General features: G+C 41.4%; 4 protein-coding genes and 1 pseudogene across 4 annotated transcripts; 4 read left to right on the plus strand and 1 right to left on the minus strand.

Moving 5' to 3' along the window:
• Positions 1–4717: 4717 nt before the first annotated feature.
• LOC143850936 (steroid 5-alpha-reductase DET2-like) lies at positions 4718–5891 on the plus strand. Its single transcript, XM_077360224.1, has one exon. The coding sequence runs from the start codon at positions 4822–4824 to the stop codon at positions 5614–5616; it is 795 nt and encodes a 264-aa protein (XP_077216339.1). The 5' UTR covers positions 4718–4821; the 3' UTR covers positions 5617–5891.
• Positions 5892–13331: 7440 nt separating this feature from the next.
• LOC143851112 (steroid 5-alpha-reductase DET2-like) lies at positions 13332–14326 on the plus strand. The gene has a single exon (XM_077360440.1). The coding sequence runs from the start codon at positions 13398–13400 to the stop codon at positions 14190–14192; it is 795 nt and encodes a 264-aa protein (XP_077216555.1). The 5' UTR covers positions 13332–13397; the 3' UTR covers positions 14193–14326.
• Positions 14327–16547: 2221 nt separating this feature from the next.
• Positions 16548–17207, plus strand: LOC143850028 (germin-like protein subfamily T member 2 pseudogene; annotated as a pseudogene).
• Positions 17208–17727: 520 nt separating this feature from the next.
• On the plus strand, positions 17728–23581 carry LOC143851186 (pentatricopeptide repeat-containing protein At2g33680-like). The gene has a single exon (XM_077360535.1). The coding sequence runs from the start codon at positions 19477–19479 to the stop codon at positions 22357–22359; it is 2883 nt and encodes a 960-aa protein (XP_077216650.1). The 5' UTR covers positions 17728–19476; the 3' UTR covers positions 22360–23581.
• On the minus strand, positions 17944–23532 carry LOC143851187 (Glycosyl hydrolase superfamily protein). Its single transcript, XM_077360536.1, has one exon. It carries the CDS (start codon positions 19174–19176, stop codon positions 18058–18060), a length of 1119 nt encoding a protein of 372 aa, XP_077216651.1. The 5' UTR covers positions 19177–23532; the 3' UTR covers positions 17944–18057.
• Positions 23582–24020: the final 439 nt, after the last annotated feature.

A 24020-nucleotide genomic window follows, 5' to 3' on the forward strand; every position in this document is an offset into this window, starting at 1 on the left:
CATAGTGGTTCCGGGGTAGAAAATGTGGTTCCCTAGTATTTCCGGCGTATAAAATGTGGTTCCGTAATGGTTCCGGGGTATAAAATATGGTTCCCTAGTAGTTTCGGGGTATAAAATGTGGTTCCCTAGTGGTTCCGGGGTATAAAATGTGGTTCTCTAGTGGTTCCGGGGTAGAAAATATGGTTCCCTAGTGGTCCTGGAGTAGAAAATGTGGTTCCCTAGTGGTTCCGGAGTAGAAAATATGGTTCCTTAGTGGTTCTGATGTATAAAATGTGTTTCCCTAGTGGTTCCGGGGTAGAAAATGTGGTTCACTAGTGGTTCCGAGGCATAAAATGTGGTTCGGTAGTGGTTCGAGGATATAAAATGTGATTCCCTAGTGGTTCCGGCGTATACAATGTGGTTCTCTAGTGGTTCCGGGGTAGAAAATGTGGTTCCCTAGTGGTTCCGGGGTATAAAATATAGTTCCTTAGTGGTTCCGAGGTATAAAATTTGGTTCCCTAGTGGTTCCGGGGTAGAAAATGTGGTTCTCATGCCGGGCCCGTACGGGCTGGGTCGACCCGCGTGTCACCCGGATTTTTGCCGTATTTTTTAAGATGTTTTTGGGAAATGTTATCTGCACTACCGTATTTTGATGAGGACACTCCTCACTTTATTAAAAGTACGGTATGGCCCGCACCATAGGATGATCCAAACCGTCCATTAGATGGGCCACAACCTAAATAGGTTGTGCCCCAAAAAGCATTTCCGTAGGTTTATCCTAACCCTCTGATTAGAATGTTAGAGGGTTGGTCCTAACCCTCTATAGATCGGAGGGTTAGGATCAACCTATGAAAATGATTTTTGGGACACAACCAATTTAGGCTGTGGCCCATCTAATTGACGCTTTGGATCATCCTATGGGGGGCCATACCGTACTTTTAATTAAATGAGGAGTGCCCTCATCAAAATACAGTAGTGTGGATAACATTTCCCTTTTTTGTATGGGAATTTGCTAGCCACCTTTGCCGAGGCAACTTCTTGGCTTGTGGCCCATCCTTTGATGCAAAGATTGGCAGAAGTAATATGGGTGCAAAGGTGGCTAGCAAAAGCATAATTGCAAAAAATAGTAATCATTACTTGCAAAAAATAGTAAGCATTAAGGATTTGTGCCTGAAGTGCTAAGTTTTAAATGAAAATTATGAAAAAATGGAAGCAAAGTATTAAAATTACGAAAAAAATACCAAAAGGATGCACTAACATATGACAATTACCGAACTACAAAGTTTGACTGTCTTCCGTCGGAAGTCCGAACAAACCTTCGGACTTCCGAATGGAACCAATATTTTGGTTATGTATACTGGCTTCCATTCGGAAGTCCGAAGTTTTTTTCGGACTTCCGACGGAAGCCAGTAGAATAGGGATAATTCCAAAGATTTTTATTTTCAAATTGAGTAAAAATTCGAAGGATAATAGGGATATAGATTGTGATCTTAGTGTCATGCAAGCAACCATAAATTGAAGCTTGATTTTGATGTTTTAGAATAAAAAAATACAAAGAAAATGGATTTATCTTGAAAATGGAGAAAATAACAAAATTCAGTTTTAAGCTCAAAATTCATTTTCTTTGCATTTTGTAACACTCATTCGATAAGTTTATCATGAATAAACCCTCATGATTACCAAACCTTGTTGTAAAAGGCAACCTTCGAAACCCTTCCATGGAGTTTTCCACGTTAGAAAAGTCTTGAGGAAGAAGAAGGTGGTAGGTGAGAAGGTAATAAGTGTATAAGGATAAGTACAAAAAGGTGGAGAGAAAAAAGAGGTAGGAGGGGTATATTTGTCCTAAAAGCCTTCTTCTCTCACTTGACAACACTTTTTTTATAAATTTCAAATCACTACCCTTTATTCACAATTTAGCATAAACTTTGCATTTTTTTAATCATTTGCCCTTTAATTTTTTTTTCAGGGAAATGTTATCGTGCACTCCTCACTTTTTTAAAAGTACAGTATGGCCCGCAACATACTATGGCCTGCAACATACGATGATCTAAACCGTCCATTAGATGGGCCACAACCTAAATAGGCTCTGCCTTCCATAGGTTGATCCTAACCCTCTATAGATCAGAGGGTTAGGATCAACCTATGGAAATAATTTTGGGGGCACAACCTATTCAAAATGTGGCCCATCTAATGGACGGTTTGGATCATCCTATGGTGCGGGCCATACCTTACTTTGAATAAAGTGAGGAGTGCCCTCATCAAAATACAGTAGTGCTGTTAACATTTTCCTTTTTTTAATTTCCATTGTTCATAGAGAAATGGTTATGATTAATTTGGACGGATATTATCATAAATTATAAGTCTCTCTAAATCCAGACCCAAATGATGAGAAATTATTTCGTCATGACCCATTTGCAGCAAGCAAAATCATGGAATTTAGTGCAATTTCTGACTATGGAAATCTCCACTGAACCATTAAAAAAAATGGAAATCTCCAGTGGGCCCAAAAGATCTTCGCCCAAATATCCTTCACCCCAAATTCTCCCATGCAACAGCCCTTCCACGAAATGCCTTGTGTGATGGTCCCTAGCAAATCCCCTAAAAGAGAAACTGCCACATCTTCTAACTTGGACTAGGACTCTTTATCTTAGCTACGAGAAATTATATGGTGCGCGGCTCTGTATGCACGTGCAGGCCAAGAAAAAAAAAAAGAAAAAGTGGGGCACACATTATTTCGATGATAAATCTTCTTCATAGGATGATCCAAACCCTCCGATTTGAGGAGGTTTAAAATGGATGGCACAATATAGAAACCTCAACAGATCAAAGGGTTAGGATCATCCTATGGAGAAGCTTTTCAAGGCACACCTTATCTACGTTGGAGAAAAAATTGACTGTGGAGACAATGGGTTAATGGAAATGAAAGTTGAGTTGCTTCAAGGCGCATAGTCGCTTTACTTAAGATGAATTTGTACAGTCTTTCAATAGAGTGAAATTGGCTTTGAAATTTCTCAATTTCAAATTCCTCAAGGCCATGTTTGGATACCCACAAGGTTTAGATTTGGATTTGTCACATTTGGCAATTAAGATTCGGATCTGGATCAAATCCTTAAATTTCCAAATCAGCTACAACGGTGAAAAAGATATGATTTTCAAATCTATTATGCAAGACATTATTTGAAAATCCATATTTGTGGCAACTACCTTCACACTCGCTGCTCCTTGACCGTGCTGCAACAACAAGACGTCCCTGATGATGATTGATGTATTTTGTATCAAAAACTCAAATCCAAATCCAAATAAGAAAACAATAGGTATTTAAATGTGGTCCAACTGGATTTTCGAATTCAGCTTTAAATGCAAGTTTCTGCCCTTCTTATAAAGTCGTGGGTGTCTTTTCCCTTTGAAAAGCACCTCTACAAGGCACTTTTACAGATCGGTGAAATCTGACCGTTACATGCCGCGCATTCACGGATGATACGGTGGGTCCACCAGTTGCCGAAACCCATTTATGTAACAAAGCAAGAGAGAGAAGGGGAAGGAAGTATCTTAACCCCTCTCTTAATTTTTCGACTTTTCAGAGATCGTTACTTTTGGGAGATGATATTTTCACTCCCTTGCATTACGCATGTGCCCCCCTTATATCCTGATTTGATGACGTCAAATTGCATCATTTTAAGGGGGGACGCATGCGTAATGCGGTGGGGGGGGGGGGGTGGGGGGGGGGGGGGGGTGGGTGGGTGGGTGGTTGGGCGGGGGAGGAATGCGCCACAAAACAAAGACATCTTATTTTGTAAATACTCTAACATGGATAACCCAAAAACATTTTGGGTCCAACTCTCTGTTTTTTTATTGCTACTGCTGCTGCTGTTGCTGTCCGTCGTATAAATTCTCCTTAAATATAACTTCAAATCGGGATTAGCTAGGGACCATCGCAGGAGGCATTTCACGGAACGGCTGTTGCATGAGAGTGCAGCCACCTCAGATGAATTAAATGAATAAGACAAAATTGGTGCCTATGTGGCTGCACTCTCATGCAACAGCCGATCCGTGAAATGCCTTCTGCGATGGTCCCTAGCATATTATCCAATTTAGAGTACAGCTTTTCATTTCCCTATTTTTATCCAATTCTCACTCTCTTCTCATGCCCTCTCAATTCTCTCCCCGTGCCCCTCCGATCCCTCTCTCATTAGTCATCCCAAAATTAACTAACATTCCATGGAAAAAAATAATTTCTTGACCTTAATGATGCCATTTCTTCTTTCCCAGAGACGTTTGGTTGCCGCATGATTTATTTACTTTGTCTGCCAAGAATTACTCCAAATAATAGAGTTTCCTCCCATGATTATTGGATTTTTACTTCTATTCTGTACTTACATTCTACTTCACTTGCAGACATACCTTGCTCAACCCTTAGCTAGAACTGGTACTTACATTCTACTTCACTTGCAGACATACCTTGCTCAACCCTTAGCTAGAACTGGTTTTTGGCACTTGTTTGATAACGGCACTCCTCAATTCTTTGCACACTATTATAAATTTATTAACATGAAAGGGTTAGTGCAGAAGAAAAATGTTTCCAGTCCGTAGGTGAAAAGTGTTTCTGCCGCCCATCATCTTTTTCCCACAAAAACAGCGGGGTCCCACCTTGTTTGGGTGATGCAAACCATTCATTTGATGGGCCCATCCCAACCCTACGATTTATGGAGCTTAAATTGGATGGCGGCACAAATCTGTCCATTTTTTAGCTCCCCATAAAACAAGAGGAATATCATTCTTAAACGGTGCTCATTTCCACATTCTCCTCTCCTCTTTTCCTTCCCAACTCATAACTCATATCTCATGGCTTCAACAACCCCATCCTCTCCAGACCAATCTCTCTTCACATTCTCTCTCCTCTTCCTCTACCTCATCACACCTCTCACCTTCATCTCCCTCCAATTCATCCAAGCCCCATATGGAAAGCATTTCCGATCCGGCTGGGGCCCATCTCTCCCGGCCCCATTCGCTTGGTTCCTCATGGAAAGCCCAACCCTCTTTCTAACCCTCCTCCTCTTCCCCTTAGGCAAAAACCATTCCCACCCTTTTGCCCTAACCCTAATCTCCTTCTTCCTCCTCCACTACTTCCACCGCACCGTCATCTACCCAACCCTCCTCTTCCTCCGCCGCCGCAAAACCAAACCCACTACCAGTTTTCCCATCTCCATCGCTCTCACGGCCTTCGCATTTAATCTTCTCAATACCTATCTCCAGTCTCGATGGGTTTCTCACTACGCGGATTTTGATGAGGGGGCGAATATTGATCGGCGGTTTTGGGTGGGAGTGGTGGTTTTTTTGATCGGTATGGGGGTGAATGTGTGGTCGGATCGGAAGTTGATGGAGCTGAGAGGGGGTGGGTCCTACAGAATACCTAAGGGAGGGTTATTTGAATGGGTGAGCTGCCCTAATTATTTGGGGGAGGCTGTGGAGTGGTTTGGATGGGCTGTGATGACTTGGTCTTGGGTAGGGTTAGGGTTTTTTTTGTATACTTGTGCGAATTTGGTTCCGAGAGCAGAAGGGCATCGGAAGTGGTATGTAGAGAAGTTTGGGGAGGAGTATCCTAAGTCGAGGAAAGCCATTTTCCCCTTTGTTTACTGATGGAATACTATTGATTGAAAGTGTTTGTTTTCTTCTTGTTGTTCGAGAAATATTATTAGCTTTTCAAGAAGAAGAAAGCTGTGTATTTGTTTTGGTCCTGTTTGGATTGGGAGAAAAACATTTCTGTTGGAATAACATTTTCTCATTGGGATTTTTTTTTATTTCCATAGTTTAGAGTTTAGAGAGAATGGTTATGGTTTATGTTGACGGATATTATCATAAATTGTAAGTCCCTCTAAATATAGACCCAAATGATCAGAAATTATTTCGTCCAACACCCATTTGCAGCATGCTTAATCATGGAATTTAGTGCAATTTCTGACTATTGAAAACTCCACTGTACCATTAAAAATTTAAAAAAATGGAGATCTCCACTGGGCCCAAAAGTTCTTCGCCCAAATATCCTTCGCCCCAAATTCTCTCATGCAACTTGTGTGATGATCCCTAGCAAATCCCCTAAAAGAGAAACTGCCACATCTTCTAACTAGGAATAGGACTCTTTATCTTGATAAGGGGGCGAATATTGATTGGCGGTTTTTGGTGGGGTTGGTGGTTTTTTTGATCGGTATGGGGGTGAATGTGTGGTCGGATCGGAAGTTGATGGAGCTGAGAGGGGGTGGGTCGTACAGGATACCTAAGGGAGGGTTATTTGAATGGGTGAGTTGCCCTAATTATTTGGGGGAGGTTTTGGAGTGGTTTGGGTGGGCTGTGATGACTTGGTCTTGGGTAGGGTTAGGGTTTTTTTTGTATACTTGTGCGAATTTGGTTCCGAGAGCAGAAGGGCATCGGAAGTGGTATGTAGAGAAGTTTGGGGAGGAGTATCCTCAGTCGAGGAAAGCCATTTTTCCCTTTCTTTACTGATGGATACTACTGATTGAAAAGTGTTTGTTTTATTGTTGACAAGTATATTATTAGCTATTCATGGAAGGAGAAAGGCAGAAAGCTGTGTATTTGTTTTGGAACTGTTTGGATTGGGAGAAAAACATTTCTGTTGGGAAAAATATTAATTTCTCATTAGGAATTGAATTTTTTTTTTTTTTTTTAATTATCATAGTTTAGTTTTGGGCAAATTATTAAGAAAATGCAAAGTTTATGCTAAATTGTGAATAAAAGGTAGATATTTTAATTTTGTAAAATAAGGGCTGTCAGGTGAGAGAGAATGAGTTTTAGGACAAATATACCCCCCACTTTCATTTTCCCACCATTTTTTATTCTCTATTCCCTATGTTCACGTTTTTCTTTCTTCTTCCTCATCCATCCAACGTGAAAAACACCCAGTGCAGCCATTGGCATCGTTTGGAAGCTCCAATCCCATTGTATTTTGTTAAAAAAAACAGCATTACTTGTGAGAAATTTGAACTTCGGTGATAAACGTAGCTCCAAGTAGGTCTATGCTCCTCTACTTGAATAGGGTTTAACAGTTTATGAAGGTTTTCATATTTTGTTGGGTTTTAACATTTTATGAAGGTTTTCAGTTTTGTTGGGTTTTAACATTTTATCAAAGTTTTCATTGTTTTGTGTTGAAAAAAACAGAGAAATTACCCAACTTGTTCTAGGTTATATAATTGTTTTCATTGTTTTCTTGGGTTTTAAAAGAAATGTAGTTCCGTAGTGGTTGGGGGGTATAAAATGTGGTTCCCTAGTGGTTACGAGGTATCAAATGTGGTTCCATAGTGGTTGTAGGGTATAAAATGTGGTTCCCTAGTGGTTCCGGGGTAGAAAATGTGGTTCCCTAGTGGTTCCGGGGTAGAAAATGTGGTTCCCTAGTAGTTCCGGGGTATAAAATGTGGTTCCCTAGTGGTTCCGGAATAGAAAATGTGGTTCCCTAGTAGGTTTGGGGTATAAAATGTGGTTCCCTTAGTGGTTCCGAGGTATAAAATGTGGTTCCGTAGTGGTTCCGGGGTATAAAAATGTGGTTCCATAGTAGTTCCGGGGTAGAAAATGTGGTTTCCTAGTGTTTCCGGCGTATAAATGTGGTTCCGTAATGGTTCCGGTGTATAACATATGGTTCCCTAGTAGTTCTGGGGTATAAAATGTGGTTCTCTAGTGGTTCCGAGGTATAAAATGTGATTCCGTAGTGGTTCCGGAGTATAGAATGTGTTTCCGTAGTGGTTCCGAGGTATAAAATGTGGTTCCCTAGTGGTTCCGGGGTATAAAATGTGGTTCCCTAGTGGTTCCGGGGTATAAAATGTGGTTCCCTAGTGGTTCCCGAGTAGAAAATGTGGTTCCCTAGTGGTTTTGGGGTATAAAATGTGGTTCCCTAGTGATTTTGAGGTATAAAATGTGGTTCCGTAGTGGTTCCAGAGTATAAAATGTGGTTCCATAGTGGTTCCGGGGTAGAAAATGTGGTTCCCTAGTGTTTCCGGCGTATAAAATGTGGTTCCGTAATGGTTACAGGGTATAACATATGGTTCCCTAGTAGTTCCGGGGTATAAAATGTGGTTCCCTAGTGGTTCCATGGTATAAAATGTGGTTCCGTAGTGGTTCCGGAGTGTAGAATGTGTTTCCGTAGTGGTTCCGAGGTATAAAATGTGGTTCCCTAGTGGTTCCGAGGTATAAAATGTGGTTCCGTAGTGGTTCCGGGGTATAAAATGTGGTTCCATAGTGGTTCCGGAGTAGAAAATGTGATTCCCTAGTGGTTTTGGGGTAAAAAATGTGGTTCCCTAGTGGTTTTGGGGTATAAAATGTAGTTCCTTGGTGGTTCCGAGGTATAAAATGTGGTTCCGTAGTGGTTCCGGGGTATAAAATGTGGTTCCATAGTGGTTCCAGAGTAGAAAATGTGGTTCCCTAGTGGTTTTGGGGTATAAAATGTGGTTCCCTAATGGTTCCGAGGTATAAAATGTGGTTCCGTAGTGGTTCCGGGGTATAAAATGTGGTTCCATAGTGGTTCCGGGGTAGAAAATGTGGTTCCCTAGTATTTTCAGCGTATAAAATGTGGTTCCGTAATGGTTCCGGGGTATAAAATATGGTTCTCTAGTAGTTCTGGGGTATAAAATGTGGTTCCCTAGTGGTTCCGGGGTAGAAAATATGGTTCCCTAGTGGTCATGGAGTAGAAAATGTGGTTCCCTAGTGGTTCCGGAGTAGAAAATATGGTTCCTTAGTGGTTCCGAGGTATAAAATGTGTTTCCCTAGTGGTTCCGGGGTAGAAAATGTGGTTCACTAGTGGTTCCAAGGCATAAAATGTTGTTCGGTAGTGGTTCGAGGGTATAAAATGTGGTTCCCTAGTGGTTCCGAGGTATAAAATGTGGTTCCATAGTGGTTCCGAGGTATAAAATGTGGTTCCGTAATGGTTATGGGGTATAAAATGTGGTTCTGTAGTGGTTCCGAGGTATAAAATATGGTTCCCTAGTGGTTCCGGCATATACAATGTGGTTCTCTAGTGGTTCCGGGGTATAAAATGTGGTTCCCTAGTGGTTCCGGGGTATAAAATGTGGTTCCTTAGTGGTTCCGAGGTATAAAATTTGGTTCCCTAGTGGTTCCGGGGTAGAAAATGTGGTTCTCATGCCGGGCCCGTACGGGCTGGGTCGACCTGCGTGTCACCCGGATTTTTGCCGTATTTTTTAAGATGTTTTTGGGAAATATTATCTGCACTACCGTATTTTGATGAAGACACTCCTCACTTTATTAAAAGTACGGTATGGCCCGCACCATAGGATGATCAAAACCGTCCATTAGATGGGCCACAGCCTAAATAGGTTGTGCCCCAAAAAGCATTTCCGTAGGTTTATCCTAACCCTCTGATTAGAATGTTAGAGGGTTGGTCCTAACCCTCTATAGATCGGAGGGTTAGGATCAACCTATGAAAATGATTTTTGGGACACAACCAATTTAGGCTGTGGCTCATCTAATTGACTCTTTGGATCATCCTATGGGGGGCCATACCGTACTTTTAATTAAATGAGGAGTGCCCTCATCAAAATACAATAGTGTGGATAACATTTCCCTTTTTTTTGTATGGGAATTTGCTAGCCACCTTTGCCGAGGCAACTTCTCGGCTTGTGGCCCATCCTTTAATGCAAAGATTGGCAGAAGTAATATGGGTGCAAAGGTGGCTAGCAAAAGCATAATTGCAAAAAATAGTAATCATTACTTGCAAAAAATAGTAATCATTACGGATTTGTGGCTGAAGTACTAAGTTTTAAATGAAAAATTATGAAAAAATGGAAGCAAATTATTAAAATTACGAAAAAAATACCAAAAGGATGCACTAACATATGACAATTACCGAACTACAAAGTTTGACTGTCTTCCGTCGGAAGTTCGACTCGGAAGTCCGAACAAACCTTCGGACTTCCGAATGGAAGCAATATTTTGGTTATGTATACTGGCTTCCATTCGGAAGTCCGAAGTTTTTTTCGGACTTCCGACGGAAGCCAGTAGAATAGGGATAATTCCAAAGATTTTTATTTTCAAATTGAGTAAAAATTCGAAGGATAATAGGGATATAGATTGTGATCTTAGTGTCATGCAAGCAACCATAAATTGAAGCTTGATTTTGATGTTTTAGAATAAAAAAATACAAAGAAAATGGATTTATCTTGAAAATGGGGAAAACAACAAAATTCAGTTTTGAGCTCAAAATTCATTTTCTTTGCATTTTGTAACACTCATTCGATAAGTTTATCATGAATAAACCTTCATGATTACTAAACCTTGTTGTAAAATGCAACCTTCAAAACCCTTCCATGGAGTTTTCCACGTTAGAAAAGTCTTGAGGAAGAAGAAGGTGGTAGGTGAGAAGGTAATAAGTGCATAAGGATAAGTACAAAAAGGTGGAGAGAAAAAAGAGGTAGGAGGAGTATATTTGTCCTAAAAGCCTTCTTCTCTCACTTGACAACACTTTTTTTATAAATTTCAAATCACTACCCTTTATTCACAATTTAGCATAAACTTTGCATTTTTTTAATCATTTGCCCTTTAGTTTTTTTTCAGGGAAATGTTATCGTGCACTCCTCACTTTTTTAAAAGTATAGTATGGCCCGCAACATACTATGGCCTGCAACATACGATGATCTAAACCGTCCGTTAGATGGGCCACAGCCTAAATAGGCTCTGCCTTCCATTAGATCAGAGGGTTAGGATCAAACTATGGAAATAATTTTGGGGGCACAACCTATTCAAACTGTGGCCCATCTAATGGACGGTTTGGATCATCCTATGGTGCGGGCCATACCTTACTTTGAATAAAGTGAGGAGTGCCCCCATCAAAATACAGTAGTGCTGTTAACATTTTCCTTTTTATAATTTCCATTGTTGAGAGAGAAATGGTTATGGTTAATTTGGACGGATATTATCATAAATTATAAGTCTCACTAAATCCAGACCCAAATGATTAGAAATTATTTCGTCATGACCCATTTGCAGCAAGCAAAATCATGGAATTTAGTGCAATTACTGACTATGGAAATCTCCACTGAACCATTAAAAAAAATGGAAATCTCCAGTGGGCCCAAAAGATCTTCGCCCAAATATCCTTCACCCCAAATTCTCCCATGCAACAGCCCTTCCACGAAATGCCTTGTGTGATGGTCCCTAGCAAATCCCCTAAAAGAGAAACTGCCACATCTTCTAACTTGGACTAGGACTCTTTATCTTAGCTACGAGAAATTATATGGTGCGCGGCTGTGTATGCACGTGCAGGCCAAGAAAAAAAAGAAAAAGTGGGGCACACATTATTTCGATGATAAAGACCATTCATTTCTTGGGCCTTGACACATTATTTCGATGATAAATCTTCTTCATAGGATGATCCAAACCCTCCGATTTGAGGAGGCTTAAAATGGATGGCACAATATAGAAACCTCAACAGATCAAAGGGTTAGGATCATCTTATGGAGAAGCTTTTCTAGGCACACCTTATCTACGTTGGAGAAAAAATTGATGGTGGAGACAATGGGTTAATGGAAATGAAAGTTGAGTTGCTTCAAGGCGCATAGTCGCTTTACTTAAGATGAATTTGTACAGTCTTTCAATAGAGTGAAATTGGCTTTGAAATTTCTCAATTTCAAATTCCTCAAGGCCATGTTTGGATGCCCACAAGGTTTAGATTTGGATTTGTCACATTTGGCAATTGAGATTCGGATCTGGATCAAATCCTTAAATTTCCAAATCAGCTACAACGGTGAAAAAGATATGATTTTCAAATCTATTATGCAAGACATTATTTGAAAATCCATATTTGTGGCAACTCCCTGCTCCTTGACCGTGCTGCAACAACAAGACGTCCCTGATGATGATTGATGTATTTTGTATCAAAAACTCAAATCCAAATAAGAAAACAATAGGTATTTAAATGTGGTCCAACTGGATTTTCGACTTCAGCTTTAAATGCAAGCTTCTGCCCTTTTTATAAAGTCGTGGGTGTCTTTTCCCTTTGAAAAGCACCTCTACAAGGCACCTTTACAGATCGGTGAAATCTGACCGTTACATGCCGCGCATTCACGGATGATACGGTGGGTCCACCAGTTGCCGAAACCCATTTATGTAACAAAGCAAGAGAGAGAAGGGGAAGGAAGTATCTTAACCCCTCTCTTAATTTTTCGACTTTTCAGAGACCGTTACTTTTGGGAGATGATATTTTCACTCCCTTGCATTACGCATGTGCCCCCCTTATAACCTGATTTGACGTCAAATTGCATCATTTTAAGGGGGACGCATGCGTAATGGGGGGGGGGGGGGGGGGGGGAATATTATTGCCCTTACTTTTCCCACAAAACAAAGACATCTTATTTTGTAAATACTCTAACATGGATAACCCAAAAACATTTTGGGTCCAACTCTCTGTTTTTTTATTGCTACTGCTGCTGCTGTTGCTGTCCGTCGTATAAATTCTCCTTAAATATAACTTCAAATCGGGATTAGCTAGGGACCATCGCAGGAGGCATTTCACGGAACGGCTGTTGCATGAGAGTGCAGCCACCTCAGATGAATTAAATGAATAAGACAAAATTGGTGCCTATGTGGCTGCACTCTCATGCAACAGCCGATCCGTGAAATGCCTTCTGCGATGGTCCCTAGCATATTATCCAATTTAGAGTACAGCTTTTCATTTCCCTATTTTTATCCAATTCTCACTCTCTTCTCATGCCCTCTCAATTCTCTCCCCGTGCCCCTCCGATCCCTCTCTCATTAGTCATCCCAAAATTAACTAACATTCCATGGAAAAAAATAATTTCTTGACCTTAATGATGCCATTTCTTCTTTCCCAGAGACGTTTGGTTGCCGCATGATTTATTTACTTTGTCTGCCAAGAATTACTCCAAATAATAGAGTTTCCTCCCATGATTATTGGATTTTTACTTCTATTCTGTACTTACATTCTACTTCACTTGCAGACATACCTTGCTCAACCCTTAGCTAGAACTGGTACTTACATTCTACTTCACTTGCAGACATACCTTGCTCAACCCTTAGCTAGAACTGGTTTTTGGCACTTGTTTGATAACGGCACTCCTCAATTCTTTGCACACTATTATAAATTTATTAACATGAAAGGGTTAGTGCAGAAGAAAAATGTTTCCAGTCCGTAGGTGAAAAGTGTTTCTGCCGCCCATCATCTTTTTCCCACAAAAACAGCGGGGTCCCACCTTGTTTGGGTGATGCAAACCATTCATTTGATGGGCCCATCCCAACCCTACGATTTATGGAGCTTAAATTGGATGGCGGCACAAATCTGTCCATTTTTTAGCTCCCCATAAAACAAGAGGAATATCATTCTTAAACGGTGCTCATTTCCACATTCTCCTCTTCTCTTTTCCTTCCCAACTCATAACTCATATCTCATGGCTTCAACAACCCCATCCTCTCCAGACCAATCTCTCTTCACATTCTCTCTCCTCTTCCTCTACCTCATCACACCTCTCACCTTCATCTCCCTCCAATTCATCCAAGCCCCATATGGAAAGCATTTCCGATCCGGCTGGGGCCCATCTCTCCCGGCCCCATTCGCTTGGTTCCTCATGGAAAGCCCAACCCTCTTTCTAACCCTCCTCCTCTTCCCCTTAGGCAAAAACCATTCCCACCCTTTTGCCCTAACCCTAATCTCCTTCTTCCTCCTCCACTACTTCCACCGCACCGTCATCTACCCAACCCTCCTCTTCCTCCGCCGCCGCAAAACCAAACCCACTACCAGTTTTCCCATCTCCATCGCTCTCACGGCCTTCGCATTTAATCTTCTCAATACCTATCTCCAGTCTCGATGGGTTTCTCACTACGCGGATTTTGATGAGCGGGCGAATATTGATCGGCGGTTTTGGGTGGGAGTGGTGGTTTTTTTGATCGGTATGGGGGTGAATGTGTGGTCGGATCGGAAGTTGATGGAGCTGAGAGGGGGTGGGTCCTACAGAATACCTAAGGGAGGGTTATTTGAATGGGTGAGCTGCCCTAATTATTTGGGGGAGGCTGTGGAGTGGTTTGGATGGGCTGTGATGACTTGGTCTTGGGTAGGGTTAGGGTTTTTTTTGTATACTTGTGCGAATTTGGTTCCGAGAGCAGAAGGGCATCGGAAGTGGTATGTAGAGAAGTTTGGGGAGGAGTATCCTAAGTCGAGGAAAGCCATTTTCCCCTTTGTTTACTGATGGAATACTATTGATTGAAGTGTTTGTTTTCTTCTTGTTGTTCGAGAAATATTATTAGCTTTTCAAGAAGAAGAAAGCTGTGTATTTGTTTTGGTCCTGTTTGGATTGGGAGAAAAACATTTCTGTTGGAATAACATTTTCTCATTGGGATTTTTTTTATTTCCATAGTTTAGAGTTTAGAGAGAATGGTTATGGTTTATGTTGACGGATATTATCATAAATTGTAAGTCCCTCTAAATATAGACCCAAATGATCAGAAATTATTTCGTCCAAGACCCATTTGCAGCATGCTTAATCATGGAATTTAGTGCAATTTCTGACTATTGAAATCTCCACTGTACCATTAAAAATTTTAAAAAATGGAGATCTCCACTGGGCCCAAATATTCTTCGCCCAAAAATTTACATGTAAAGGTCGGAGAGAGAAAACCCCCATCCCTTGATTTTTATCCAACAAAAGCCCTCTTTTTTACTCTTCCTTGGATCAAAACTTAAGGGTGGCAGGTTTTTTCTCCGTATGCCCTTGTTGCCACACGGTCAGTCACCATATAATTTCTCCTTCATCTTAACTATGAGAAATTATATGGTGCGCGCACGTGCTTGCATGTGCAGCCCCAAAAAAACAAGTGCGGCACACATGATTTCGATGATAAAGACCATTCATTTCTTGGGCCCTGACATAGATACATTGTGCCCAAAAAATCTTCTTCATAGGATGATCCTAACCCTCCGATTTGAGGTGGTTTAAAATGAATGGCACAATATAGAAACCTCAACAGATCAATGGGTCAGGATCATCCTATGGAGAAGCCTTTCTAGACAAACCTTATCTACGTCAAGTTGCAACAAATGATGGTTTGGAGCACCCAAAATGAATTGTTTGGATTGTTGGAGAAAAAATTGACGGTGGAGACAATGGGTTAATGGAAATGAAAGTTGAGTTGCTTCAAGGAGCGTAGTCGCTTTACTTAAGACGAATTTGTCAAGTCTTTCAAGAGAGTGAAATTGGCTTTGGCATTTCTCAATTTCAAATTCCTCAAGGCCATGTTTGGATACCCACAAGATTTAGATTTGGATCTTGATCAAATCCTTAGATTTCCAAATCAGCAACAACAATGAAAAAAGATCTGCTTTTCAAATCTATTCTGTAAGACATTATTTGGAAATCCATATTTGTGGCAAGTGCCTTCACACTCGCTGCTCCTCAATCGTGCAGTAGCAGTAGCAAGACGTCCCTCCCTCTCTCTCTCTCTCTCTCTCTCTCTCTCTCTCTCTCTCTTTCGTAAAACATGAGCATGAAGATGATTGATGTATTTTGTATCCAAAACTCAAATCCAAATCCAAATACAAAAACATGAGGTATCCAAATGTGGTCCAAGTGGATTTTCGAATTCTGCTTTAAATGGCAAGTTTCTGCCCTTTTTGTGAAGTTGTGAATGTCTTTTCCCTTTGAAAAACACCTCTACAAGGCACCTCCACCAACACCCTACATCCTACTGCCCATGCTGCGCATTCACAGATGATCCGGTGGGTCCACCATTTGCCAAAACCCATTTGTGTAACAAAGCAAGAGAGAGGAGGGGAAGGAAGTATATTAACCCCTCTCTTAATTTTTCAACTTTTCAATGTGAGACCGTTACTTTCCCCACAAAACACTTTTCAATGCATGTTGCAAAGATATTTTATTTTGTAAATACCCTAACATGGATAACCCAAATTTTTTTTGGCCCAACTCTCTGTTTTTTTATTGCTGCTGCTGCTGTTTTTGTTGCTGTCCATCATATAAATTCTCCTTAAATATCATTTTAAATTAGGATTTGCTAGGGACCATCGCAGGAGGCATTTCGCGGAATGGCTGTTGCATCAGAGTGCGGCCACCTCAGATGAATTAAATGAATAAGACAAAATCTGAGCCTATGTGGCTGCACTCTCATGCAACAGCCAATCCGTGAAATGCCTTATGCGATGGTCCCTAGCTTATCCCTTATGAACCCATTATCAATTAGTTTCCGGTCTTTGACTTGCTCCTGCTTTTGTCCCGCTCCAAACTGGCAATGTATTGGATGGTTTTGGTGTTTGGACTTTGGATACCCATGCAGACGAGCCGGCCAATGTATTGGATGGTTTTGATGTTTAGACACCAGTGCAGACGAGCCATTTCAGCATAATATTATAATATTCATTGATTATTATGATCATAACATAACTGGGTCCAAATCTTGTCTATAGACTATATGCATAAATGGATACTTACATGTATATATGTTGTACATATAAGGACATGATCTCCCCACCCCATGTCTCAAAACACACCCCTGAGTAAGTCTTTTTGTTTTCAGGAAAGAGTAGCAAGAGCATGGCTTCTTTGTCTATTGCAAGATCACCCTTTTTCCTAATCCTCTCCTTTTCAGTGTTTCTCCTTCATTCATGTCATGCCGACCCTGACCCTCGCCAAGACTTCTGCGTTGCCGATCTGAAAACCCAAAACATATCTGTGAAAGGATTCATCTGCAAGCCTGAATTTACAGTGACATCAGATGATTTCTTCTTCGACGGCCTAGGCAGAGAAGCCGACACAGGAAACGTCTATGGAGTTAATGTGACTTTTGGCAATGTCCTCAGGTTCCCGGGACTCAACACTCTTGGGTTATCGATGAACCGTGTCGACTTTGCTCACGGAGGAGTTAACCCTCCTCATTCACATCCTCGAGCAACTGAGCTCATATTTGTAGTAGAGGGGAGATTGCTTGTTGGGTTTGTGACTACTAGCAGTGTTTTGTTCTCAAAGGTCTTGAAGAGTGGAGATAGTTTTGTGATTCCTAAGGGGATGATACATTTCCAACACAATGTGTGAGAGGGGAAGGCACACACAATCACAGCTTTTGATAGCCAGTTTCCAGGGGTAATGATCATGCCATTCGCCCTCTTTGCTTCAAATCCTTCTCTTCCTAATCAAGTTTTGGCCAAGGCTTTCCAAGTAGATGAACAGATTGTGGTAATTATAAAGAGTAAATAGAATATTTTATTTTCATATAAAAACTTAATATTAGATAAAACTCAAAATATGCCGAAATTATAAAGTTCTGAAAAAATAAAAAAACAGATGTCACGACGAATCTTACACGGGTACTTCTCCCGTTTAAAAGAATTAATACAACATGGATAATTGTAAAAACTGACTACGAAAATATGGATCTAATGGACACGATTCAGCTAAGTTGGGTTCCTTGGGATCCATCGGACCCACTGGGTCCATTGAGACCTCTAATGATTCCTAATGACTATTATGTAAACAATCTTCACATTAGGGACTTAATAGGTGAAAATCCCAAGTATGCACTTATTCATCGAGAACCAATCTACAGACATCTTCCTGAGATAGGAAAAATAAGTACCCAAATAATAAAAAGAAATCGAGGAAGAAGAGAGGAGAAAAAAAGTAATCCGGAGACCCATTTCCTTGAAAACAAAAAAGAATGTTCATACAGGCAAAAATCCTAACAAAAGAGAGAGGATGAAAACACGCTTCCAATTACAAGCAACGAAAGGATTTTGAACACCAATTTCCTGAATACAAATCCAAAAACATGAAGAATAATACCAAACCAAATAGATAAAACCTTTCAACAGCAATCAACAAGTCGAGAATATAGAGACACCCCAATAAAAAACATATATCAAAACAGAGCAGAATAAAGAAAACAAATCATACTTTCAACAGCAGCAGCCAACATTGAATTCCATCAAAAACAAAAAAAACAAAAGAAAGAAATTTCCATTACCATCTCATCCCCAAATTCCAAGAAAAAAAAATTACAGAAATGGAAAAAGACATTCCTATCTAAGCAAGAACAATCTCTTCCTAATTACTGCAGCAACACCACCATTACCCAAAAACCCACTATCATCTCCATCAAAACCCCACCTCGATTACAACCAGAAAACTCAATCCCATACTTATTTGTAAAATTCGGATAAAAAATTCCCCAATGCTGCCCCGACGTGGCCCCGAGCTTCAACTCCTCATCAAAAAGTTCAAAAACATACACCTCTGTAACTCCCTCTCGCCTTAACGGCGTCCCAAAACTCGATCTCAGATGCTTCATCAATCCCTCAACATACATCCCTGCATACAATTGAGTCGCCTCTGGCTCATTCGCGTCCCCTTCACTCGGCCACCCAGTCTCCACCACCACTGGTATCCCATCATGATCAATGGCCGCCATTGCGCTAATCACAGAATCCACCATCACATCAAACAGATTCCGATACCGTAGACCCGTCATGGAGTCGTCCCGGAAATTAAAAGCCTGATGGTCTTCAAACAACGCGAACCCAATTGGAATTTCGGGGTTTGATCGGTAAAAATGATATGGGTAGATATTGATCAAGAAAGACGAATTAGTCTCGAAGAGGAAATCAAGAAGCGGTTTGAGGAACGGCGTTGAGACGGATTCTTGGAATTGGGCAGCGGAGGGGGGAAATGGGTTGGTGATTATGTCGAAGGAATGGGCTGTTGAGATCGAAATCTTGCGGATTCCGAGATTGTGGAGGGCTAGATAGACGTTTTTTATGGCGGGGAGGAGGAGATGAGAGAGGTCAGGGGAGGAAAGGAGGTTATTTCCGACGGAAATTGTGGTGATTTTGGTACGAGGGTAGAAGGGAAAGACGTGGAGGGAGAGCCAATGGGCGGCCGCGGATTGTTCGGAGGCAAATTGGGGGATGAGGGAATTGGGAATTGAGAGGAGGAGTGAGATGCCGGAATATGAGAAGGAGCGAATTAGGTCGGAGTTAGGGTTTGGGAGGCGGACGTGGGTGATTCCGGCGAGGGATTGCCGGAGGAAAGAGATTATCCGATCGGGGCGAGGGAGCTCTCGGGAAGGGTCTTGAGTGTAGGTTACGCCGATCGCCGGAATTGGGTTGCCGGAGAAGAAGAAGGTGGAGGAAAGGAGGAGGAGGAGGATGGTTTTGGAGGAGAGAGACATTTTTCTTGGAAAGGTTTTTCAGTCTGTTAATTCAGTTGGATCTGGCGGGGGTTTTAATTTTGAACTGATAATTTCTATAATGCGCACGGTGCGTATTACGCCTTCACCGAGTTAATTGTATGGATGAGACTCATAAGAGTAGTCTATGCATATAAACGTTGCCACCCGCCTGTATTTGAATTCAAAACGCACCAAAACTAGTCCTTTGAGCTTCATGTCACATTTTCAACTATTTCCCATATTTTTTCTCTATATTCTTCTCTCTTTTTTCTTAATTTCCCAAGGCTCTCTCTGTAGACAATGCAAGGGACTTTAAGGTCTCTGCAAAGGAGCTTCTCTAGGGCTTTCCATTATCCTCCATGGCGGCAACAATCAGTTGCAGAAGAGCTTTCTCTGCTGGCCATGGAGGGCCGACTCAAAGATGCAATTCGAATTCTCCGCCAGATGGACCCCACCCGCTTTCTGGTAGGCTCCGAAACCTACATTCCTCTCATCCGCTCGTGTATTAAATTCAAAGCATTTGACGAAGGCCGGGAGATTCATAAACATATAGTTGAGAGTGGAATGCAGAATGATGTAATTCTGCAGAACAATATCATGATGATGTACTCGAAGTGTGGGAGCGTCAAACTTGCACGTGAGGTGTTTGATGAAATGAATGAAAGAAATTTGTTTTCTTGGACAGCGATGATTGGAGGCTATTTAAATAGCGGTAGTGCAGAGGAAGCATTTGAGTTTTATGATAAAATGATTGTGGCAGGAATAAGAGCAGATAATTTCCTTTATCCTTTGGTTTTGAAGTCATGTGCAGGGATGCGAGCTTTGGAGAAAGGTCAGCGGGTTCATGTCAATGTTATAAGAAGTGGGTTCCAATGGGATTTGGTTGTGATGAATTCCCTAATAGATATGTATGCGAAATGCGAGAGTGTGGTGGGTGCAGGAAGGGTTTTTGACGAAATGATTGTGAGGGATGTTTTTACGTGGACTTCGATGCTTGTGGGCTACGTACAAGCAGGACATGGTATGGATGCAATTAGTTTCTTTAAAGAGATGCTAAACTCAGAGGTTAGACCTTGCCCTGCTACATTAGCGGGGATTTTGCCTGTGTTTTCTGCTTTGCGTTGTTTGGAGCTAGCAAAACAGGTCCATGGATTGATAATAGGAAGTGGGTTTGAGTTTGATAAATTTGTTGGAAGTGGGCTTGTTGATATGTACGGAAACTGTGGGGGATTGGGGTACGGTCGGCTTGTTTTTGACAGAGTGAAATCAAGGGATTTGGCGTGTTGGAACGCAATGATTAAGGGTTATGCTCAGTTGGAGCTCTTTGATGAGGCCATTGGGTTGTTGTCACAGATGCATGTAGAAAGAATCTTTCCAAATAAAACAACTTGGGATTGCATTTTTTCACAGTATCTTCAAAGGGAGTCTGTTCGAGATGCTCTTGGCCTCATCAACCGATTCGAGCATTTGGGTTTAGGCTCAAGTTCTATAGCTAGGTCAGCACTACTACAGATAGGTGAACATGTAGATGACATCCAACAGGTAAAAGAAATCCACAAACACATGAGAAGAGGTGGTCACATCTCTGATAACACTGTGGCTTCTAACCTTATACATATGTATTCAAAATTTGGCGACCCCAAAGCTGCTCGAGAAATTTTTGATGGCAGCAATGTGAAAGAATTGGGTATTTGGAATTCAATGATTTCTTGTTATGCTAACAATAAGCAAGCCGATAAGGCAATAGAACTCTTTGATTTGATGCAGACACTTGGCACAAAACCTAACATAATCACTTGGAATGCTGTGATTAGTGGATTTGTTGAAAGAGGGGACTTTGAGGCTGCTTTGGAGTTGTTTGCTGAAATGAAATGGTCAAACCAAAAGCCAGAAATGGCAAGTGTGGACGTTATTCTTCCGGTACTCGGGAGTTTGAATTGTGTAGCACAGGGGAAGCAGTTGCATAACATGTTTCTTAGGAATGGGTTGGAAATGAGCAAGTACATGAACACAGCCTTGATAAACATGTATGGAAACTGTGGTTGTATGGCCTATGCTGTTAAGATCTTTGAATCTATAGCTTGTAAGGATTTAGTGTCATGGAATGCGATAATTTCAGGTCTTGCTAAAAACGGCTTTCTCGATGAGGCATCAAAAACATTTTGTGATATGGAAACAGCAGGAATGAGAGCCAACATAATCACTTGGACTTCACTAATTTCAGGATACGTGCAGAATGGGCAAGTTGATGAAAGTTTAATGTACTTCCGTCGGCTTCAATCTGATGGGCTCAGACCCAATTCAGTCACCGTCGCTAGCATCCTTCCAGCATGCGCACAATTGGCAACTTTATCCCATGGAAAATCAGTCCATGGTTACATCATTCGATGTGGAATTGGGTATAACGATTTATTCGTTGCAAATTCCCTAATGGACATGTTTGTTAAATGTGGGTGTATGGAATATGCAGAATGTGTGTTTAGAAGACTGCCTCAAAAAGATGTAGTGTCATGGAACACTATGATTCAAGGATGTGCAACTCATGGAAAGGCCGAAACTTCAATTGCCCTCTTCAATCAAATGCTGGATGCAGGGTTCAGCCCTGATGGTGTCACTTTGGTTGGTGTTCTTTCTGCATGTAGTCATGCAGGGCTGATAGATGAAGGGTGGAAGCAGTTCAATTACATGAATTCAAAATATGGTATTATTCCTACTGGGAAGCACTATGCTTGCATGGTTGATCTCCTCGGCCGTAGAGGACGGTTTGAGGATGTTAGAAATTTCATTATTCAGATGCCACTGCAACCAACTGCTAGCCTTTGGGGTGCTCTTCTTTCGTCTTGTAGAACTCACGGGAACATGGAAATGGCTGAATATGCTGCTCGGCATCTAATGGAGCTACAGCCAGAGAACCCTGGTAACTACATTCTCTTATCAAATATCTACGCTTCGGCTGGGAGATGGAATGATGTTGATCTTGTAAGGGAGATGATGGTCAATCGGGGAGTAAGAAAGCATCCTGGGTGCAGCTGGATCGAGGTTAGGAACCACATTCATGTGTTTACTGTGGAGAATCTATCTCACCCAGACATGGAGGTGATAACTGCAATGTTGCTTGACTTGGCAACTACAATGGCAGGAGAAGGGTATGACCCGGAGATGGAAACAGATGGGCATATTTGATTTGGCTAGAATCGTAGTTTTCATCTGGATGGTCTCCTTGAGCGGTATAAATACTTGCGATAAGCTTAAGCGGAGAGGGTTTTATCTTGCAAGTTGGTGTGTTTTGTGTCACACGGCGGAGGAAACCATTTATCACCTGTTTATTCACTGTCCTTATGCATAAATATCTGGATGTCATTAATCAGAGCATTCGGCATCTCTTGGGTATTTCAGTGTAGGATATCCAAGATCATTTTGGATTGGAGTGGGGCGTACTCGGGGTGTCTGGGACAACCTCTATGGGCGGCAATCCCATACACGGTGATTTGGAAGATTTGGATTGAGCGCAATAACGGAATCTTTGAAAATCACTCGATATCGGGGCAGCACATCGCGCTGGAGGTTAAAACTCTCTTAATTACATGGACTCAGGCAAAAAAGGGCCTTCCGTATTCCATGGGTACCATTCTGCGCAACTGGAATCTTGTTATGTCGGAGCGCATTGCGAAAACGGTATTCTCTCGTTGGAATCCTCCCCCTTTCGGATGGCTAAATTGAATTTTGATGGTTGTTCTTTGGGAAACCCCGGCATTGCGGGATTTGGAGGGGTAATCCGTGACTCGTCGAACTATCATGTCATTTGCGGGCCCCGCCGGCATTTGCGATGTGAATGAGGCTGAAGCTAAGGGTTTACTCTTCGGGCTGAGATGGTACGTGTCGAACAACATGGGCCCTCTGATGATTGAGGGTGACTCATCCAACGTGATTGCATGGGCGACAAATCGGAGTGGTGGACCTTGGCGCCTATATCAAACGATTGACGTGATTAGAGACCTTATTCGGTTGTTGCAAACCCGGATTGCCCACAGGCATCGATCAGCCAATTCAGTCACTGATGCATTGGCAAAGGAAGGTGCTCGGCTTCTAGAAGCCCGGATTACTTACCCCTATCCTTCCCTTTAATCTTCCTGATCTTGTTCCTCCCTATTTTGATATAATTGGTGGGCACTTTGGAGTTGGGATCTGATATGTAATGGTGGGACATCTTGTCCCCTTTCTTGATTATTAATAAAGTTATTTTGTTACCTAAAAAAAAAAACAATCAGCACACGATGCCTTGAGCACCATGCTGAAGTGCTTTTAGCATTGGCGTTGCTCTGATCAGATCAAAACGTTCAATGCTTCCCACTGCTGTCAAGTTCATCGAAATACTTACTTCTCCATGGAATTTGACTCCCAAATTTAGAATGACAAGTCAGCGTCAAAAGGATCACAGATCAAATGCTACACCAAGACAGATGTCAACACAGAAAATTTGGTAATATCCCTGGAAAAGCAGATTCCCGAATTCGTTCAGTAGGGTATTCTTTGATTTCTGTAAACAGTGACATCTTTCAGGAAGCTTCAAGAAGCCCAATTTCTGCTATGCCTTAGATGTATATATATTTATATACAAATTCAAATTTTCAAAAAATAAAAAGAAAAAAAAGAAAAAAATAATTATATATATATATATAGACATCCATTTTTTGCCTCCACAGTTCGAATAGTTAGAATGATCCTATGGATCTGATTTTTTTATTGACACCCTATCTATGTGAGGGCCTTAAATATGAATGGTTTGGATCACCCAAATAATGTGGCCCCCACTGTATTTTAAGCTAATGTGTAGATAACTTATC

This window comes from Tasmannia lanceolata, unplaced genomic scaffold (assembly GCF_043159265.1).
Source record: "Tasmannia lanceolata isolate RefF3 unplaced genomic scaffold, GAP_Taslan_0.1 ptg000018l, whole genome shotgun sequence".
Taxonomy (NCBI): Eukaryota; Viridiplantae; Streptophyta; class Magnoliopsida; order Canellales; family Winteraceae; genus Tasmannia; species Tasmannia lanceolata.